This window comes from Dendrobium catenatum, unplaced genomic scaffold (genome assembly GCF_001605985.2).
Source record: "Dendrobium catenatum unplaced genomic scaffold, ASM160598v2 original_scaffold_197033, whole genome shotgun sequence".
In the NCBI taxonomy this organism is placed as follows: domain Eukaryota; kingdom Viridiplantae; phylum Streptophyta; class Magnoliopsida; order Asparagales; family Orchidaceae; genus Dendrobium; species Dendrobium catenatum.
In genome coordinates, this window is record NW_021515450.1 from 176,743 (window position 1) to 199,574 (window position 22,832).

Consider the following 22,832-nt stretch of genomic DNA (forward strand, 5'->3'; position numbering starts at 1 on the left):
GAATAATCTGCTTCCTAGGCCCTCGTTGTCATGACGTCAACTTTGACAAGAGGAGTATACACCATTCAACGCATCTCGAGTAAATGTGTTGATGGTCATCCGAGATCAGAAGAACGTGAAATGACCAAATCCTTTGAAACCGAATACGAGAAATAATGATCAATATTATCATTTCCACCGTAGTCATAGGCACATCACTGAAGCCCGTAAGAAGCTCAAGAAGGAAATTGAGAGACTTATCCAACAAGACTACCTTCGACAGTTTATTCAAAATCCACCTGCTCGACATGAAGCTTGTCTTACTAGGGGGCAAAATCAACAACAGCAAAGATAACCGTTGAATAATCATCAAATTGTTTGTGAGATTAAAACCATTGTAGGGGGGCCTTATTGCCTAATTAAATCTTATTGGTTGTAATAAAAAGCCAACACCAAAGAAGTCCCGTATCGATCATTCTATTACTTTTGATTATTCTAATTTGAAGGTAATAAAAATCCCTCATCAACATCCACTCATAATTAATGCGGGGATCGGGGATAGGTGGCCCGTGTTACAAAGTCAAAAAAAATTTGGTGGACAATGAGAGCTCTGTGAATGTCTTATTCTACTATACTTTTCTCAATATTGGTCTCACCAGAAAAAACCTTCAACCGTCGCAGAATGATGTAAGCAAAAATTTGGGAGAGGGACCCAAATTTTTGCTAGAAAAATAAAACCTTCCTAGGAGATATAAAAAACATAAAATACTAAAAAATACTCAAAAAGACACTTTTTATATTAAAGATGACTTACAAACTTTTGACTCTTTCAAACGACTCAAACAAGACACCTAAAGTTACTTTCATCCATTAGAAGAAGGATACAGGTGAGGTGGCAGTTGCGGCGAGAAGAAAGAGATTAGAAGCCCGAGAAGAAAGAGGAGAAGCTCGCAAGCTTTCCTAAAAGAGGAGAAGAAGAGAAGTTGGACAAAGCTTGCAAGCTTTTCCAAATAACAAACCCGCAGGTTTCTTTCCAAAAATCATTCACATAACTATCTAAAACATCCCAAAACATCTTCTATATATAGACAAGAGAGGGGGAACCAAATAGCCCCAAAATCTCTTCAAATACTTGATTAAATGAGGGAAATGAAAAGCCAACATCCACTTCATAATATTCCCAATTCTTCATAGGAAACAAAGCACCAAAGCCACGGAAAAGCCCCCAACAGCCACAGGAAAACAGCCCAGGCGGAACCCGAAGAGGCAGCCGCAAAAACCAAGGAGGTCCGCACGAAACCGAGGCACCAAGGCACGGGAAAACCACCCAGCAAAGAAAACTAATAGTCAGCCACGGAAACCCACGGGACAAAGGCACGGAAACAGCAAGCCAGCATAGGAACCCAAGGGACAAGCTCGGAATTTTAAGAAGAAAAGGGGAGGAGAAGAGACAAGATTAATGAGCTACTTATAAATTAATAAATGAACTAAACACATAGCTCATAATGAGCCAACTTTTAGTTCAATAAATGAACTAAAAACCTGCTCATAATGAGCTAAATTTCAGCTCAAAATTTCATGAGCTAGCAAGCTCAAGGGAAGTCAAAACCCAAATTTTTGGATTATTTTTGACCCCCCCCCCCTTCCTACATCACAGAACCATATGGATTTGATAATCAACCCGTACGAGTAGAAGGGATAATTAGCCTTCTCCTATTGTACTCGGAGAATTTCCTCAACAAGCTACTCACACAATCCAATTTATTGTGGTGAAGTTAGAGTCAACTTATAATGCAATCTTTGGAAGACCCCTCCAGTCGATCTTTGAAGTTGTCACCTTTATTCCACACCTCAAGCTAACATTTTTCACCCATACTGGGATCGGTATGGTGCGAGGAGACCAGCAAGTGGTGCAATCATGCTATATTAACTAGGCTCAACCACGCCCATCAGTTACCCTAAGCATTGAAGATTTTGATCTTCGAAAAGAACATATCCCTCAAAGGGTTTCTCCCATATAAAAACTCATTTCTATACTCATATTAGAAGAGCACCCTTAAATACTATGCAGTTTGGGTCTTTTTGTTTTGTGTCATCGTGTATATCTTCTATGTTGAATATTGTGTCACTCTGATATCCCAGGCATTTCCTTCCAAGTTAAATATCGTATTGTCCAATTATGTATCTCTGATATGTTGAGTACGGTGTAACTCTTATATCCCTAAGTCATATTAGAGAGTTGTTGTATTGTCTTACATAATACAGTAATAAGTTGTTCATTCCGTTCTGATATTCTCCTTTAAAAAAGGATAAAAAATGATGATAAAAACTAACTACAAATCTAATCTCTTTATCCATGATTTGAGAAATATACAATCTTTATTGTGTCTCAATCACTCGATGATCAATCCCCGGGGGATTCGATCCGACCTCTCCCTATAGATTAATGTCATCGAGCAACGCTCTGACATACAAACTTGGATAGGTTAAACATCATAGGAGGATGTCAATCAAATCATAAAATACTTGATTTGAGAAATATACAATCATTATTGTATCTCAATCATTAGATGATCAATCCAAGGGGGATTCGATCCGACATCTTCCATATAGGTTAACGTCAACGTTTTAACATACAATTTCGAATTGGTCAAACATCCTAGAAGGATATCAATAAAATCATAAAATTCTTAATTTTAAAAATACACAATCTTTATTGTGTCTTAATCACTGGATGATCAATCCCAGGAGGAGTCGATCAAACATCGTCCATATAGGTTAATGTCATCGAGCAACACTTTAACAAACAACCTCGGGTAGGTCATGTAATACCCGTATTTTGACTTTGTCAATTTTTTTCTGGAGTCATAATAACTCCAAATCGCAATCCGTCTTCTCCATGGTATTTTGATTGAAGTATTTTGTTTACACGAATTTTTTCATAATTTTTGGCACCGGTGAAAATCCTTAAGGAACTTATACCTGTTGGTATAAATGAAGATTTCATGACCTTTAGGTGTCCGTTTTACATATTGATTTCACCGATATCTTTTAAATAACATGTTTTATTTCATGGATATTTTTTTGTAACTTTCGGAGTCCTAAAATGATTTATTTGAATTTTCTATTAAAAGAAATTAATTAAATTAATTATATAATATTAAAATATTATTTTATTCAAAATACACTATTAAGAAGTTTTAAAAAAATCATTTAACTGCTATGATTTGACTATTGACATGCATATTGCTCTTTTTATTGTGTTTTGAATTCAGTTGTAGGTTTTAGTGACTTGTTGGGCTTTTTAAGCTCATTATATGTGGTTAAATTATTCAGGGCAGGGGAGCAAGAGTGAGAGGCTGGTCAGGGTTCTTCAAATTCTATTTCTTTTTATTTTTCTTTTGTACTCAGGACAGAGTAGTTATGATTTGATTGTTTAGATCCTGATTAGTGTATATGATTTTTTGAAATGAATATAGATGTGTACATTGATGTTTTAAATTATAAAATATGGTATACTATTTATTACTGATATATGACATTAGATAGCTCTTGTTGTTAATTATTTAATGGATAAATGAATAATTCTTCCAATTTAGATTCTAGGGCATCACAGGTCATATATCCTTGGTGAATTCTATCGACTTCTTCCATATAAGTTAATATCATTGAGCAATGCTTTGACAAACAATATTATATAGGTCAAATATCTACTATGGATTTCTCTCAACATATTAACATCATTGAGCAATGCTTTGAGTGGACAATATTCTCTCTAAAATGATTTCATAAAAGCAAGTGGTTGATAAAGTCATCACTCCTATAAAAATCTTAGCAGATTAAAAAAGCCTTAAAAAATACAGGGGGCAATATATCAAAGCATGTCTCAAAGATGTATAAACAACTTAGTTTTCTCTGGGAGACAAGTTCATTTCAAATGAAAAACAAGCATCGAGCTCATACAATAATCTCAACTTTATATACAATATCATTGTAGTTACATATATTCCACATCAGAAGATGAAAGTAAAGTTAAATCAGCATCATCCGTACAAGCATATCCTACAACTTCTTCAAATAAAGGTTAAAAATTGATTATCAGGCCTTCACTTAATTGACACTATAATATGTTGTTAAACTACTAACAAGGCACACTGCTTTGACCCCTTCCATCAGGGATATCTGATGTCCGTACACATCAATATGGATGCATATTGCCTTTAGCATAATGCTACTTGACCACTGTTATAACTGATCCTTCACCTGATATCTGCCATCTATCATTTACTTCATATCATCTATCATCGGCTTCTTGCTCGACTACTATTTGTAGCATACCCTCCAATTATCTCATTCAACTCTCCACCTGACCATCGGTCACCACCATTTTTCCACCCGATCATCGATCGTCATTAGACTTTTGCCTGATCATCGATTGCCGCCACACTTTCACTTGGCCGCCGATTGTTGTTGGATTTTTACTCGAACATCGTCAAAATTTTGCCCGTCTACTAACAATCATCAATTCTCCTCCCGAGTGCTATTATCACCAAATCCTCTCAAATCACCCTTGCATGCAAGAGGTAGTTAATCTTCATATGTCAAAGGCAATAAATTGAGAGAGCAATCTCTCGTCATGACTTCTTATATATAAAAGAGGGGCATTAAAGCTTTATAGGGGATGTCACTCATCTTAAACAGTAGAATACCTCTAATATAAGAAGAAAGCAAAGGAGAAGAGAAAGAAAGAAGAAAAAAGTTACTTATATACTAAAGAGGGACACTGAAGTTGGGTAGGGGATGACTCCTACTAAAAATAATGAAAAACCTCTAAAGTAAGAAGGAAAGTGGAGAAGAAAAGGATAGGCTTTAACTTCTACATAAGAGGGGCACTAAATTTGAGTAGGGGATGTCACCTATTAAAAATAATAGAAAACCTCGACTGTAAAAAAGTTAGGTGGAGAAGGGAGTGCAATTAATCCCCTGAAAAAAAAACTGTGGGCCCCACCTTAAAAAAATTAAAAACCTTATAACTGCAGCCGGCAACCGCTGGCTGCTAAGAAGCAAATCGCGCCCCATTGTGGACACGACTTTCCAGGCTGGCAGCCGACCAGCCGATTCGGCAGCCAAATCGTATATGGGCATGATTCTTTGGCCCTAACACTCCAAGTCGAATAATTGGGTCCCCGAAACAATTTTTCGACTCATTCCACATGGAAAGAGACCTGAGCAAGAAGGCAAGGAAGACCGTTCTCTTGCTACCAGACTCCTCGACCACCGCCAGACTTTCACCCGGCCACCAACTGTTGCCGGACTTCCGCCCGGCTGCCAACTGACGTCAAACTTCCACTCGGCCTCCAACTGACAACGGACTTCTGCCTAACTGCCGACTGACGCTAGATTTATGCCTGATCACAAACTGACTCTAGATTTCCATCCAACCTTCAGATTTTAACCCGACGGTTGACTATTGTAATTTGATCACCCTCAATTTCAAAGACAAATCAAACACTAGTTGAATCATTTTCAACTGGACATGGTTTTTCCGTTTTCCTGGGTTTCCACGTAAAAATTCTAGTGTTTCCTTTTTCTTTTATTTGTGTGTTGGATATCCCTACAACGCTAAGACGAGAAAATTTAACTCTACTACCGCGTATATTCTAGTCCACAACAAATGCGTTAAAAGCATTTACAATTAAAAGCGTTTACATCAAATTTCATTGTTTTGAAGCTTTGGATGCTGCTAAAATAGTTAACATGCTGCTTAAGAGTTCATTTTCAGACAAAGTTTTCTACCACGAGTTTTTTTTTTTTAATTAAATATAAAACTTTCATTATGAGATTTAATAATCATAAGTTAGATCATGGTAGATTTGTGAAGTCTGTTGTGGTATTAAGCTTATTAGGTTGCAGTACTTCACAATAAACTCAATATTTATTCTAATCCTTTTGTCCTAAACAAAACTCCTGCTTCATCGTGTTTTATTGCTGCTCCCTTGTCATGGTGCCCTAGTCACCAGGCACTGTCTTCTATGCCGATGACCCATACTGGTTCGTAAACTCCTGCTGCTAAAATTTCTTTAGATATTATGCCTCCTATAAATCACAATCATCATTCTTTTGTTAAAGTGATGGGTGAATCATTAAGTTCAAGATTGCCCCACTTACTTTAGATAATGCTCTTCCTATTGATCATAATCATCATTCTTCAGCTAAAGTGATGGGTGGTCATCAGGTTTTGCATTACGCCTCATTACTTTCAAACATTTCCCTTTATATTTTAATCAAAACTCCATTAATCGCAGCATAAGCAACCTTCTTCCTTGTGCAACTTACTATCACGCTCAGCTTATCAATGTCACCTCATAAAATAATTTTAAAAAAAAAACTATGTTGTACACCACACTGTCGTTGCCAGGACTCAAGTTCTGGATGAGAAAAGTGGAGGGTTGCGTTAATTAGTCGATAGCATTTAAGAAACTAAATTGGTTGGAGAGAAGGCTAAGGAGATTGATAGTCAAAGATTTAAACTATGGTATTCGGGTAAGAGACGTACTAGCAATTGGGTAGGTGTTATCATAAATAAGAATTTGAAGAATAATGTTAGAAAAATTAATAGAATTGAGGATAGAATTATAGCTTTAAAGATTATTGTTGATGTTAAGATTGTTAATATTAAAAGTGTTTATGCTCCTCAAGTAGGTTTGGATATGAGTTCAAAATTAAAATTTTGAAATGACTTAGAAGAATTAATACAAAAGCTACCTCTTGAATAAGAGTTTTTATTGGAGGAGATTTAAATGGGCATATTGGTAGTCGATAGAGAGGTAGATGATTTTAAAAGCATTCATGATGGTTATAGATTTGGAATGAAAAATGAAGGTGGTAAGACCATATTAAATTTTTCTTTAGCTTATAATTTTTTAATTGCTAATACCTTATTTAAGAAAAGAGATGAGCATCTCATCACTTATAAAAAATGATGTAATAAAACTCAGATTGATTATTTTCTTATAAGAAAATTAGAACATTTAGATTGCAAGGATTGTAAAATTATTCCGAGTGAAAATTTATATACCCAATATCGATTATTAGTTTTTGATTTTAAGATGAAGGGATAGAAAATATAAAATAAACGATATTCTAGGATTAGATAGGACATTTAAAGAATATTAACAAAAATATTTTTGAAAGAAAAATTTTAGATCTTAAGATTTTGTATGTACATGAAAATGCTAATGTTATATGGAAAAAAGTGGCTAGTGATATTAAGAATATTGTAAAAGATGTGCTTGGAGTGTCAAAGAGAAAGACTCCTAATAATAAAAATAGTTTGTGGTTGAATCTAAATGTGCAAGAAAAGATAAAAAAATAAGAAGATTTGTTATAAAAATTATGATAATTGGGAAATATATAAAGAGGCACGTAAGGAATCTAAGAAAGCAATATGCGATGCAAAAATCTTAGCTTTTAATGATATATATAATAGATTAGATACTAAGGAGGGAGAAAGATATATGTAAAAATTAGCCAAACACAGAGATAATAGTAAGGATTTAGTTCAACTGAAGTGTATTAAAGATGAAGATAAAAAAGTATTTTTCTTAGAAGATGATATTCAACAAAGATAGATTAGATATTTTGCTAAACTTTTTAATGAAGAATGTGAAAATATTTTGACTTTAGTAACTTTATAAACCTAAATGAAAATAATGATTTTTTTTTATCAGCATATTAGTAAAATCGAAGTTAGAGAGGCTTTAAAGAAAATGAACTGGAAAAGTTATTAGACCTGATGATATTCCAATAGAGGTGTGGAAGTGCTTAAGAGATGAAGGAATTTCTTTGCTTACTAAACTTTTAAATATTGTTTTGAAGACTAAAAAGATGTCATAGGAGTGGAGAATGAGTGTGTTAATTTATATTTTTAAGAATAAAACTGATGCACAAGATTGTGCGAATTATAGAGGAATTAAGTTAATGTGTCATACTTTAACACTATGGGATCGAGTTATGGAGCGTAGGTTGTGTCATGATACTAATGTTTCTCAAAACCAATTTGGATTCATGCCGGGTAGGACTACTGTGGAAGTCATACATTTATTGAGAGATTTGATGGAGAAACATATAGAGAATAAGGAGGATCTACATATGATATTTATTGATTTAGAGAAAACATATGATAAAGTCTCAAGAGAAGTGCTATGGAAAGTTCTTAGAAAGAAATGAGTTAATAACACTTATATTCAAATCATTAAAGATATGCATGTTGGAGCTATTACTTGTGTTCAAACACAAGGTGGTTTGACCACGCATTTTCCTATTTCGGTTGGATTGCATCCATGATCATCCTTAAGCCCGTATCTTTTTGCTTTAGTCATAGATGTTCTCACTAGACATATGCAAGAGGATGTACCTTGGTATATGCTTTTTGTTGATGATATTCTTCTTGTTGATAAGACAAGAGGAGTTCAAGGTCAGCTTGAATTATGGAGGAAAACCTTAAAGTCTAAAGGTTTTCACTTGAGTAGATCTAAAACTGAATATATTGAGTGTAATTTTAGTAGTAATAGACCCAGTGAGGGGATTGTGACTTTGGGCGATCAAGTCATTAATAAGAGTACACATTTTAGATATCTTGGATCTATTATTCAAGGTGGTGGTGAAATAGTTGGGGATATTATCAGCAGAATTCAAGTTGGATGGTTGAAGTTGAGGAATGCATTGAGCTTTTTGTGTGATAGGAAAGTTCCCCTCAAACTTAAGGGAAAATTCTATAAGATGGTGGTGAGACCTGCAATGTTTTATGGTGCCGAATGTTGGCTATTAAAAAAGAAGCATAATACTAAGTTAAGTGTTGTATAGATGAGGATGCTCAGGCGGATGAGTGGCTTTACCGTTAGAGAGAGTCTCCTTAGATGGTTTGGTCACATAAAACGGCGGCCTTCCGATGACTCGGTTAGGAAGTAGAGGTATTAGATTTGATTTATGTTAAGAAAGGTAGAGGTAGACCTAAAAAGACTTGGTTAAAAAATATTAGAAATGATCTTTCTTTATTAGATGTAAACGAGAATTTGACTTTTAACAGGACACAGTGGAGAAAAAGGATTCATGTAGCCGACCCCACGTAGTGGGACAAAGGCTTGATGTTGTTAATGTTGTTGTTGTTCACAACTTTTTTACAGCTTAACACTCTAATTGATATAAAATTGTAGATGTAATTATATTTAGAGAATTTACTCTTAAGTCTCCATAATAACCTTTTATCACATTAAATTCTTGCGGTATTTTTATAATTTAAACACCCAACATTAACTCTAAACGTTATATGCTTATTTATATCCCTATTATTTTGGATAATAGACCTAATATACGTAAACCTAGCATATTTAGTTAGCTAATAATAATATTAATTTTAAAAAAATTAATATCATATCCACTAAAATTTCATATTGTGCAATCTTTGTTCTAATTATTCCAAGCTTTATCTTCTAAATATTTTCATCATTTTTCTAACATTTAATTTGTCTCATCAGATGTTTCATCAATTAGAATTATCATCTACAAAGACACATCACTTTAACTATCCCTAATGAGCACATCCATAATAAAAAATATATATATTAACTTTGTGATGATCATTGATCGAATCTTATTATATTGAAAATTTCTTTAGTCTCTTCACAGTTTCTTATAATACTAATGAGCGTTGCATCATGCATATCTTTATTAATTTAAAAATACCTTTGACACGTATTTATTCCTTGATGCGGACAAACTCAATTTTCATGATGCATGTTTTGATTGCTTTCTCAAGATTAATAAAAAAATATGAATATTCTTTTTATGCCATGTATATTTTTTCATTAATTGTCTAATGCAAAAAATTGATTTCACACTAAACCTTCCTGGTATGAAAAAAAAATCCTTGAAACTATCATAATTGTCATTATCTATATATCAGTTGCAAATTCAATTTCAATCAATAAAGATAATTTAGGTTTTGGAAGTTTTGATGTTTTTATTAATTTCGAGATTCAGTTTTGATTTAAAATATGAACCAAAGAGGTTTATCGAATCAGGGTTCATGTTGCAACTCACTTGACACTTGGTGGTAACTTAATGAAAAAGTTTTAGTAGAGTTTTCACAATCACTCTAAAAGTTTTTACAAAATTTAGTTTAAAACTTATATTTCAGTTGAAACCATAAAGGAAACTTATAAAACTAGTTGAAATAAAAATATTAATGAGTTTCGAATTTGTTTCTACCAAATTCGATCCAAACCCCAAAATTTAAATCAACGCCTCAAAAGTGAAAACAATGTTATTTTTTAAGCATATGTACTAGTATTCTCTAATTTTCTTTCATGACTCATAAGTTTGATCCATCTATATTTATAGCAAAGTAGACCATTTCCTTTATTTCTTAAATACCGTTACTAAAATGCTTCTCTAAGTATCTCGCATCCTCTCAATTTTCAAAATTCTATTAAAAAAAAACTTATTAATCAAACCACAAAATTCTTCCTTTTAGTCTTCAAATATATTTGGACCTAAAGCTTTAAATTTATGCATTTCTTCCTCCACTTAAATATTGTTAGATCAATCTATAATATATTTCATTGCTTTGTTTATCATACTCCTGCAAAATATATTTTTCAAGCTCCTATTTAATAAGTTTTCAAAATAGCATTTTCACCTCTCCTTTTATATCCATTTTTTTACTATGGTCTTATTATCTTCATTTTAAATATATCAACTTGATTAAAGTTCATAGATCTCTTATTTTTTGTCTTAAGTAGTATATATATCTAATTTTCTCCTTTCTTTAGTACTTAGGCCTATTATATAAATTATCAAAATCTATAACTTTTATTTTGCTAGCCAACTCTTTGAAAGACTTGAGCCTTTTAAAATTGTTATAACCCTATTATACAATAATCAAATTTTTGTCATTCATTAAAAGAATATTTCTTTTTCTTAATTATTTGCGTGCCTAGGGCTGCAAGCGAACCAAACGTTCGATAAGCTACTCGTTGTTCGGTTCGATTAAAGCTCGTTTGTGATCGTTTAATTAACTTAACAAACAAACTTGAACAATATTTTAAATACTCGTTTCTTAAATAAACAAACTTGAACACTAATGCGTTCGGCTCATTTATGTTCGTGAACAACATCATTTGAAGTTCGTGAACAAGCTCGACATTAAGCTCAATAAAAGCTCGATTCATGTGAGTGTTGCAGGTATCAAATATTACTTAACTGTTGTCTAAGTAATTGTAGCTTTATTTGGTTATTTATTTATAAATCATTGTCTTTATTAATGATGCTGTTAGGAAAATTTTGTGAAGATAGAATTTGCTTATAAATCATTGATTTTGTTACATAGACAATTGCTTTTATTATAAATGTGTTTGTTCATAGATATGTTCATGAAAGTTTTTGTTTGATAGTTAAAAAAAATTCATTAAATATGTTCGCGAACATGCTCGATGTAATCATTTTTTAGGAAGCTCGATAAAACTCGTTTGTTAAGTTAATGAACATCTAAAAGTAGAGCTTGCTTATAGCTCGTTCATGTTTGTTTGTTTAAAGCTCGATAAGCACTAAACGAACGAACATGAACTGAACATGAACCGAACATGAACACTCGTTAATTTAAATGAACCAAACATGAACACAAACAATAAAGCTCGAACAAACATGAACCAAACTTGAACAACTTGATATTAAATGAACACAAACATGAACACTCACATACTCGGCTCGACTCGGTTCATTTGCAGCCCTATGCGTGCCTGCTCGCTCCTCCATTAAGCTTCTTTCTTAGTATACAATTTGTTTCTGAATTGTCGTACAACTTTGACAATGATCTTCATAAAGGACTTGGTCATTTTATTTCATATTATTACATTTGACTCAACTAAACAATTCTAATTTTCCACTCTTAGCAACCTCTTTTGAACTATTTAATTTCTCTTATTTTAAATTCTACCATCTTATACCAAGGTATCATTTCCTTTGATAGTTTAATATACACTCCTATATATATATCCAAAACATTACTCTGTGTTGTCTAATCAAACTATCTTTTGCAACTACCTTACAATACTTGCAAAACAAATACTTCTAAGTTATAAAAGAGGTTTACTTGTAATTTGGTTGTTCCTTTTTTATAAGTAATCAAATATTATTCTCATTTCTCAAAACTATTACAATCGCTATCATGAAATCAACAATAGCTTTTTCAATTGCATTTCTATATCGTATTTCATACCCGCCATGAATATTCTCATAGTGAATCTTACTAGAATCTGTATGTTAGTTTATGTTAGCTCCAGTAAGTATCTATTCTTCCTCAAGTCTATGCTGCAATAGTCCATCCATCACCATCGAAAATTGACATTTTAAGCTATCTTATAATCCAATTTGAGGAGCATAACTACATTTAGAATATTCTCACCAATAATTAATACCACCATTAATAACCAAAATGGCTGAATACAAATTGCCGCACAATGCAAAAAAATAAACAAAAAATATAATTAGCTTCCATCATACCTCTGAGTTTTATCGAGATAGAAATCCAACTTATAAATGGCAGGTTTGGGCTGGCAGTTTAAAGTCCTCCCTTGGCTGGTGCAATTGAGGACAGCATGCGGATTCCCACAGAAAAATCAGCTGGCGTTGCTTCCCTGGATTTGGAAATTCTAGCTATTATCTAGGGATTGGAATGGAAGGCAGGTGGCATGCGACTATTTTAGGGCTAATTAAAGGGATTCTATCAAATGCATTCGGTAATTTTTCAATTAACTCTGCTGTAATATTTCATATTTCCTTCCTTGCTTGAATGCGTTAATGTCTTCCCTATTTTCACTTTTATAACCCTCAGTTTATAAGGCCAAATTCTAGCCAATTGAATCAAACAAGTAGTCCAACTTTTTCTCTCTTCTTTTCTTCTATCTTTTCTAACACCAACATACAATTAGCTTATATGTATACTAAGAATAGATAAATATCTTTGTGTGAATATAGGCTTAAGTTGTTTGGGCATGGACATTTGAGAGTAGTAGATGAACTAATAAAATAGGTAAATTAAATTAAGGAAAAAAATTAGAAAGGGTAGACAAAAGATTATAAGGATAGAAATTTAAAAAAAAAAATTGTAATAAATTATATCTAACATCTCGAACAACACTAAATTAGAATAAATGGATAAGGTCCAGAGAGGCTGAGACATTAGTTTTCAAAAGTGTGTACTTGAAAAATAACTTTAAAAAACAAGTACAGAAATACATGTAGATCATGGATGAGGTCCTAAACTAAGAAAAAAAAAACATGAAAAAGATGAAAGGATAATACAAATAGAAGATCAGTAGGATACTGAGCTCCGATAGCAATTGGTGATCCTTGAGAACCTTCCCTTTATAGAGTAGCCGCTGTTTTTCCAAGGGAACGCCAATTTTAGTCACTACCTCCTCCCTCAAAGCTAATATGGGCATCTGCAAAATTCCATTAATTAATACCGTAACAAATCATACAAAATGAGCAATAGTGGCGATATAAAGTAATCTATCGGTAATTAGAAAAAAATAGCCGTTGCGTGCAAGCTAAACTGTCATGAAGATAACAAAACCACAATAAAAGTTGCATTGATATGGAATTACTATGCATATAACGCGTGGAAACAAATAGCTGCATTTGAAACATAAACTTAAAACATAAAGACAATAAAGTCGATCAGCAAAATTTAAGCTGGCACAACTATCCAAGCATGCCCTATGAAGCACAAGATAAAGTAGGTTATAAATACAAATTGCATCAGACGGGCAATTCTCTCAAGAAAATAAATCAAATTCTACAAACTTAATCTACAAAGATAACAATGGTGGGGAGAGAAAAATAACAGGGGAAGATGGCACACCGTGAACATCAGAAAATCAATATAATAGTTAAAAGTCAATTGAAATTCTATCAAAGTTAAACATAAATAAAAATTAGCATTTTCTTTAACTCGTCCATTGATTGAATTTTCATTTTTTGTATGAAAAAAAGGTTATGCATACAGCAGAGTTTTGCTAGGCTTCATGCCATCACACAAATTATTTTGTCTTAACAAAATTAATCAATTAAAAAAGAATTAGTTTGCAATGAATATCTACATAAGTATTTGATATGAGTATCAATTAAAGGAGCGCTAGAGAAAATCTACATTTTTATTCACACGGAAGGAATGTGTTTGGAAATCGAGAGTTTTGATTTTGATCTCAAAACTTGAGTCTGAACTTTCACCGGTGCCCTGGATTGAACTAGTGTCCTTCAAGCTGGATTCATGCGCCATCCTGTATGATAAACATAAAGGAGCTGCTTCATTAGGGGTGCATCAATAGGAGTACGTGCAATATGAGCAAATGCTAGAAGAAAGACAAACCTAATACGAGAACTCTTTCAAAACAGGAAATCTTAAAGAACAATACATTGATTAAAATCTATATGAGGGATAAATAAGAGAATGTATACTCTTGCATTTGATATATTTTTTTCATAAGGGATCTTCAAGCCAAGTAATAGCACGCAGCATAGTATTGAAATAAAGCGCAATCTAGCAATTGAAAGTCTTTTTTTTTTTTTGTTCAAAAATAATCTTTTAAAAAGAGATGTAACAATTAATTTTGTCATGCATTAAGAGCTGAACTTAGATCTTAGTGCAGGGGCGAGTAGTGGCAAAGACAAGTGTAAGTTATCCCTTTTTCTGCATTGGCAAGCGAGATAAGATATGGAAGGGAAGGAAAGTGGAAGCAATGCAACCCTGACTCACAATAAACATACACGTCTGATGGGTACAAGTATGATTGGGACAGTTGCAACAGTCTGTAAAATTAGTTGTGAATCATTATGAAAACAGTTACTGTTTTTTAAAATTGTTGAGTACTATAATTTTTTTCCCTTAAAAAATCAAAACTTCCTTCCAACAATCATATTCTAACGAATTTGATTATGAAAAAGCTCATTCTAGCTATAGAAATTTTACAGAAATAACAAAAAAATTATAGGCAAATTAAATTTTAGCATTTATGTGTGAAGTTGAGAAAATGCTTTCCTGAATAAACCCAACATTAATATGATTAACAATCTTATCAATTAAGAGATAATGGTTAAATCAGGTGCACAAAAGTTAATTCTCATACAAATCTTTATTTTAATATCATTTAGATACAAATTGCCCTGCATATGCTTGCAGGCAAACAAGAAAGTGCAGCACAATCACGAAGATAAAACTATTTTGTACAATGAAAAAACATAGTTGCAGAGTACTTCTAAGACCACAAAAATAAGAAAACAATATTACATTTTTACTACAAGTGCCACAATTATAACTCATTTTCAGAGAGAAACAAACTACAAAGACAAATGTAAGTATCTCTTTTCTGCATTGGCAAGCGAGATGAGATATGGAAGGGAAGGAAAGCGGAAGTGATGCAGCCATGGCTCACAATCAGCCTACAAGTCTGATGGGTACAATTATGATTGGGACAGTTGCAACTGTCTATAAAATTAGTTGTGAACTATTATGAGAACAATTATAATTTTTTAAAGCTGGTGTGAGTATTATAAATTTTTTCTCCCAAAAAAACCAAACAACTTTCTTCCAACTATCCCATTTTAACAAATTTGATTATCTAAAAGCTCATTCTCGCTATAGAAATTTTATAAAAATAACAAAAAAGTTATAGGAAAATTAAATTATAGCATTGATGTGTGAAGTTGTGTAAAAGCTTTCCTAAATAAACCCAACATTACTATGATTACCAATCTTATCATTTAAGATATAATGGGTAAATCAGGTGCACAAAAGTTAATTCTCGTACAAATCTTCTTTTAATATCATTTAGATGCAAAATTCCCTGCATATGCTTGCACGCAAACAAGAAAGTGCAACACAGTTGCGAAGATAAACTGTTCTATAGAATGAAAAAAGATAGTAGCATCTTACCTCTAAGACCACCAAAATAGAAAATAAGATTACATTTTGCCTGAAACCAATACAAGTGCCACAATTATAATTCATTTTTCCTGAGAGAAACAAACTTCAACATCTGTAAATCGCATTCAGTGCAGTGGATGTATTTCTTCAATACCGTGTATAAAGAAGGATCATAGCATGTTGCACCTCTTTCGCTTCTTTTTTAGAAAATTTTGTGATAGATAGTTATTTTTTACAACAAGAACTATTAGAGTGTGAAGTAGTAAAAAATCTGCCACTCGATTTAAAAAAAAAAAGTTTATAATATTCAATAAAGTTTAAAAAAAAATTCTCGTAATAGCTCTGTAACTACTCTTAAAAAAAACTACAGCTCCCCCAAATAAATCTATAAAGTCTAAAGGCACCATGAATCAAACATAGCATTCTATGCAACTCCTATAACCAGAAAATAAAAAATTTGCTTCATGTCCTAGTATTCAAATATCTCACTACAAAGTGCAAATTAACATGGACTTGGACATTTTCATCCCCAACACATGCATGTCAGGAGGAACATTTTCGCATCTGTTAATCTGATCCTTCAAAGTAAAATCTAAAAATCACAAACACGGAGAAGCCACGCGTATTTGCATTCTACAACAACGCACTAGCAAACAAACCACCCTCAAACCCTAAACCAAAAAACAACACCCTTACAGAAATATCAATAATGTCCCCCCTCCAAGAAATTGTTCTTCAAAAAACTCTAACAACCCATGGCAGTGGAAAGAATCTAAACACCTCCTCGCAAAGAAAATAGCCACGTTCCGATTTTTCCGGCATTATGAAAGGCTTAAAAATTAGGGCTAAAGGAATGCGGAAGAGATGATAACGAATCAACACTAAGGAAAGAATGAATGCAAATCCATTCGATCTTACCTTGACGATTTCGGAAATGGATAATAAGATTGATTTCCAGATGAAAATGCAGAGGATAGCCGTTGGAACTTTTCGTTTGTAGCCTTCTTCGCCTGACTGAAGGCATCTCAGAGCTCCTTCTTGAAGACTGTAAGCAGAGAAGAGGGCAACGCTTTGCCGCGTAAGTCGTAGACATGTGTGAGAGGATCCGTGTATGGAGCAAGGCCGTTCCAGTTATGTAGCTTAAAATCGCCTATCAATTCTAAAATATAAAAAGCAAAAACAAGACCGAAAACTTTTTTTTTTTTTACCATTTACGCCAATTATTAAAACTCGCACACATCACAAAAAAAAGTTTTAAATTAAAACTTTTTTTTTTTGGACATTTAGGCCATTTAAGGCAAACACATAGACTCGAATCCTCAACCTCTTAGTTGGAAGCCTAAGCTCTCAACCAATAGACCAAGGAGAGTTATTTGATAGTCAAAATTTGTAATCAATAGATTAAAATAAGATGCACAACCGGAACCATTTTTATTTGAACCAACTGCCTCAGTAGTTCGATTAATTATTTTGTGCAGATATTGAACTTTATCTGTAGATCTACCAAAATGTGTCACATCATCCATGTGCTCGGTACCGCGACACGATATTGTTTGGTCCCATGACACACTACTGCTGACGTGACTCATTATGGCTTGTCTCCGGATGACATTCTGCGTACGGTCTCCACACAAAATAATTTCTCATAATTTTTTTTCTCAATAACATAATTTATGTATATGAAAATAATGTTAATAATACTTTTATGTAATTTAAATGTTTTAATATTTTTATAAATAAATATTGAAATTTAAGGATGAACTATGTAAATACATGGAAACTGTGTGGCATATGTATAAATCACTCTAAAAGTAAAACGGATTTTCATATATTTATAATTTTTATGTTTTCATATATATATATATATATATATATATATATATATATTACTTAATATTGTACTAAATTTTGTAGGATGAGTATACACGACTTCAAGAGAGCCATCCAAGAGAAGAGCGCATTACATGTTGGGAGTTACAATAATCAACATAGACATGTTTGTTTGGTTAGAAGGGTCATAGTCGACGCGAGACAGAGGTCCGAAAGACCTTAGTAGAAGGGCGGTACTCTGGGAGAACGTTGGGCGTCAAGTTGTGGTCCGACAAAAGTCCGAGCGTCAGGTGGTGGCCTGATGGAGCACGGAGCCGCAAGTAATGGTATGACAGAAGTTCGAGCGTCATGTGGTGGCCTAGTAGAGCTCAGGGCCTCAAGTGGTGGTCCAGCTGAAGTTTGAGCATCAGGTGGTGGTCTGGTGGAGCACAAGGCCTCAAGTGGTGGTTTGGTGGAAGTATGGACGTCAGGTGGTGGCACGGTAGAAGTCCGGGGAGTCAGGTAGTGGCATGGTGGAGCAAAGGGCCTCAAGTGGTGGTTCGGCGGAAGTGGTTTAGCATAATTCTGATTGTCAGGAGGTGGCCTGGTGGGGAACAGGTTCTCCAGTGGTGGTCTGACATAAGTCTGGGCCTCAGGTGGTGGTCCGGCAGAAGTTCGGGCCTCAAGTGGTGGTCCGAATGAGGTGAGGGCCTCCAGTTGTGGTCCGACGGAAGTCCGGGACTCAGGTGGTGGCATCTAGTTTTGTAAAACACTGGCGGCTTGTCGGCGGTTTAAAAAATACATGTAAAAATAGTGCAGAAAACCTTTTCCGGTGGTGTTTTTTCACAGGCGATTTTTCGGCTGTTACTACCGCCAGTTAGGTTCCGGCGGTTAAAGCGCTCGTGATTGCTGGTATAATTATCATCGTTATTACAACGTAGACAGTGGATCGTCCTGGACGGTTCCCAGAACTTATCTCAGGACGATATTTTGAACAGTGCAGATCCGCTTGGCCAATCTCTCTATCGTCCCGGACGATTCTGGGAGGAAAATCCAAGCCAGAGAGGAACAGAAAGGGAATGAGTTCTCACCGCCGGTACACCGCCGGTGATGTTACCGTCGACTTCCCGGTGATTAAAATCAAAGGAATTGCGGGGTGGTGAGACCGTCGGTGTACCGTCGGACACTGTCGGCATACCGCCGGTATGTACTAGCAGTTTTAGTAGTTTTTAGGTGGCTATAATTAGTCGTACGATATTGAAGTTTTCGGTGGTCAAACCACCAGTTGGCCGTCGGAAACCTTTAGCATTTGAAAAAAAATTGACAACATCTCCTCTATTTTATTGATTTTCACCCGAAAACTCTAAACCTGCACAAAAAATACATCGATTTTAACAAATTTGGGTAACCCGCCACTATAGTGAATCACAATAATTATCACAAATATATCATTAAAACAAATCAATAAGTGAAAACAAATTTGGGTAACCCGCAACCCAAGCAAAAACAACTTCATAATTTTATGGTGTCGAATGTTGGTCATTAAAAGAGAAGCATAATACTAAGTTAAGTGTTGTAGAAATGAGGATGCTTAGGTCTACCTCTACCTTTCTTAACATAAGTCAAATCTAATATCTCAACTTTCCTTACCGGGTCATTAGAAGGCCTCTGTTTAATGTGATCAAACCATCTAAAGTGACTCTCTCTAATCTTATATTTCACTGGAGCTACTCCAACCTTATCACGAATATGCTCATTTCGTATCCTATTTCTAAGGGAAACTTCATAATTTTATGGTGCCGAATGTTGGCCATTAAAAGGGAAGCATAATACTAAGTTAAGTGTTGCAGAGACGAGTATGCTTAGGTCTACCTCTACCTTTTTTAACATAAGTCAAATCTAATATCTCAACTTTTTTAATCGTGTCATCTAAAGGTTGTCGTTTTATGTGACAAAACCATCTAAGGCGACACTCTCTAATCTCATCATCCACTGGAGGTACTCCAACATTTTTACGTATATGCTCATTTTGTATCATATCTCTAAGGGTAAAGCCACTCATCCATTTGAGCACCCTCATCTCTACAATACTTAACTTAATATTATGCTTCTCCTTTAATGACCAACATTCGACACCATAAAGCATTCCAGATCTCACCACCATCTTATAGAATTTTCCCTTAAGTTTGAGGGGGACTTTTTTATCACACAACAAGCTCGATTCATTCTTCCATTTCAACCATCCAACTTGAATTCTGCTAATAATATCCCCTTCTATTTCACTATCACTCTGAACCATAGATCTAAGATATCTAAAATGTGTACTTTTATTAATGACTTGATCGCCCAAAGTCACAAACCCTTCACTAGATCTATTACTACTAAAATTGCACTTCATATATTTAGTTTTTGATCTACTCAAGCGAAAGCATTTAGCCTCTATGGTTGACCTCCATAATTCAAGTTTACCATCAACTCCATATCTAGTCTTATCAACAAGAAGAATATCATCAGCAAAAAACATACAACAAGGTACATCCTCTCACAAATGTCTAGTGAGAACATCCATGAATAAAGCAAAAAGATATTGGCTTAAGGCTGATCCCTTATGTAATCTAACCGAAATAGCAAAAACAACTTAAAAAAAAAAAAAAACTAAAAATGCAAACCTCGGAGGCCAGTTTCGTGCACGAGCGGGGAGAGATCTTCGGCCATGCAGTGGGGGCGAGATCTTCATTTGGAGTACCTTTTCGGTGACTGAAGGGACCTCATCGACAGTCGGAGGGCACGCCTCGATCGCGAAAGAGCGGAGGAGATGGGGGTGAGCGTCACGCAGGAGAGAGGGAGCAGACGATGAAATGAAATGGAAGGCTCAGGATGACTTGTTCTAGGACACTTTTCGGTGGTGTTCCGGCAGTTTAGACTGCCTGAAATAATTTACTTAACACCGGTGGCCGCCGGTAACGCGCCAGTAAGATTTAATGCCTGCAGGTTAACCAACGGTTTATGGATCGCAGTTATTTTCAGTAGCTTTAATTTACATAACTGCCGGTTAAACCGCAGATAAAAACTAGCGGTCACACCGCCGTTATTACCGGCGGTTGGAGAACCGCCGGTCCAGACCGTCGGTAATTGATGAATTTCATGTAGTGTCTTTCCGACCTCCTTCGTCCGCTGGTTATGGTCATGCCGACTAAACGAACATGTAAATACTAATTATTCCAATTCCCGCCATGTAATGCACTCCATATGATGTATATATTTTTTATATCAAACCAAGGCCTTCCCCTAAGAAAAAGCCAATTTATAATCTTCTGAAAACACTAATGAATTCTTTCAAACTAGGTCATGCCCTGTAATTTTTTTCCCATTTTGAGGGGTATCCATATAAAAACTATGGTGTCTCTTTATGAGCGCTCAACCATCTCTTTTATTTGATTGTGTACTTGATTTCGTTTAAAGCTAAGACATTAAACTTTATATTTTTCTATCGTCGTGAATATTCCATGACACAACAATAACTATTAAATTTAATTTGAATGATTAATACATAAAAAATATATTTAATTACATTTGAAATTAAAAATCCTTTTTTTTTATATTAATTTGACTCAAATGAATCGAGACATAAATGGATAGCTCAATGCTGCCGAACAAAGGGGGGCATGAGCATTTAATATTTATAGGAATTATGGGTCTAAATTGATCAAAATTGAAAGAATCATCCGTACAGTCTTTTGTACATTGCTTTTATTATTATTATTATTCTTTTGTGACGATTTTTTTAATGTTTGATAAAATTATTTTTAATTTTGTTGTGTCCTGGAATATTCGTGGCGGTAGATAAATATATAGTTTAACATCTTAGCATTGTACGAAAATCCAGTACACAATCAGATAAGAGAGAGGTGTAGCGTTCATAAGAGACACTAATTTTTTACGTGGAAACCCCTTAAAAGGTGGTGGTCAGGTGGGACTTTGAGCCACAGGTGGTGATCCGGTGGGAGTCCAGGCCTCAGGTGGTGGCCTGGTGGAGCACAGGGCCATAAGTGGTGGTCTGACGAAGGAACGCCGTCAGGCAGTGGTCCGACAGAGGCGAGGGGCTTAGGTGGTGGTCCGACGGTGCAACGGCGTCAGGCGGTGGTCCGGCGAAGGTGAAGGCCTGAAGTGGTGGTCTGGCGGAGCAACAGCGTCAGACGATGGTCCGACGGAGGTGAGGGCCTCAAGTGATGGTCCGACGGAGCAACGGCGTTAAGAGGCATCGTCCGGCGGAGGTGAGGGCCTTAAGTGGTGGTCCGGCGGAAGTCCAGCGGTGGTCGAGGAAGGTGAGGGCCTGAAGTGGTGGTTCAAAGGAGCAACGAAGTCAAGCGGTGGTCCGGCGGAGGTGAGGGCCTCAAGTGGTGGTCCGACGGAGCAACGACGTCAGCTGGTGGTCCGGCGGAGGTGAGGGCCTCAAGTGGTGATCCGGCGGAGCAACGGCGTCAGCGGAGGTAAGGGCCTCATGTGGTGGTCCGGCGGTGGTCCGATGAAACTCCAGTGGTGGTCGAGGAGGCTAGGAAGCAAGAGCGATCTCCGATCTCTCTCTTTTTTCCTTAGGCTTAGGGAGTCCTTCTTCAAGAGGAGAGGGAGCTCTATTTATATATTTTGGGAATGGCATGGCCCGTAAATAGATGGAGGATCAAGGGCATGTTGGAAGTGGTTGGATGGACGGCCGATATTGAATCCCTTGATTATGTATAGTTTATTAGACATTTGAAGGCCTTAATGATGTCGGAATTTGACGATCTTGGGCTCGTTGGATTCATCTCGTCGAGCCGCTCGATTCGAGTATAAGAACGTCATGTTTGGAAACCGTTTGGTAACCCAAATTGTGGTTTGAACCTTCCAACAGCGATTCGGGTCCTTAATTTGGACTCATTTGGGCTTGGGTTGAGTCGAATTTTGTGTTGTTGGGTTTGTATTTTCAAGATGTTCAATTTGACTATAAGTTTGCTGAAATCGGAGTTGAGATGGTCTCCAAATTAATTTCGGAAGTTTCCAACCTGATTTTGCAACGAGA

General features: G+C 35.2%; 1 protein-coding gene across 5 annotated transcripts in view; it reads right to left on the bottom strand.

Annotated features, from left to right (window-relative positions):
• Nucleotides 1-17,107, bottom strand: part of LOC110114631 (ubiquitin-like domain-containing protein CIP73) — a 62,448-nt gene extending 45,341 nt beyond the window's left edge. For 2 of the 5 annotated variants that reach the window (XM_020847565.2, XM_020847564.2), the window contains exons 1-3: nt 16,883-17,107; nt 14,192-14,321; nt 13,364-13,481 (exon numbers count right to left, since the gene is read on the bottom strand). In XM_020847565.2, the coding sequence (XP_020703224.1) occupies nt 13,364-13,481; nt 14,192-14,320 (247 nt within the window). In that variant the 5' untranslated portion in view covers nt 14,321; nt 16,883-17,107. Of the gene's footprint in view, nt 1-12,540; nt 12,675-13,363; nt 13,482-14,191; nt 14,322-16,882 lie in introns of those variants that run through there. The other 3 variants (XM_028692416.1, XM_028692415.1, XM_020847563.2) reach the window with 2 other exon arrangements.
• Nucleotides 17,108-22,832: the final 5,725 nt, after the last annotated feature.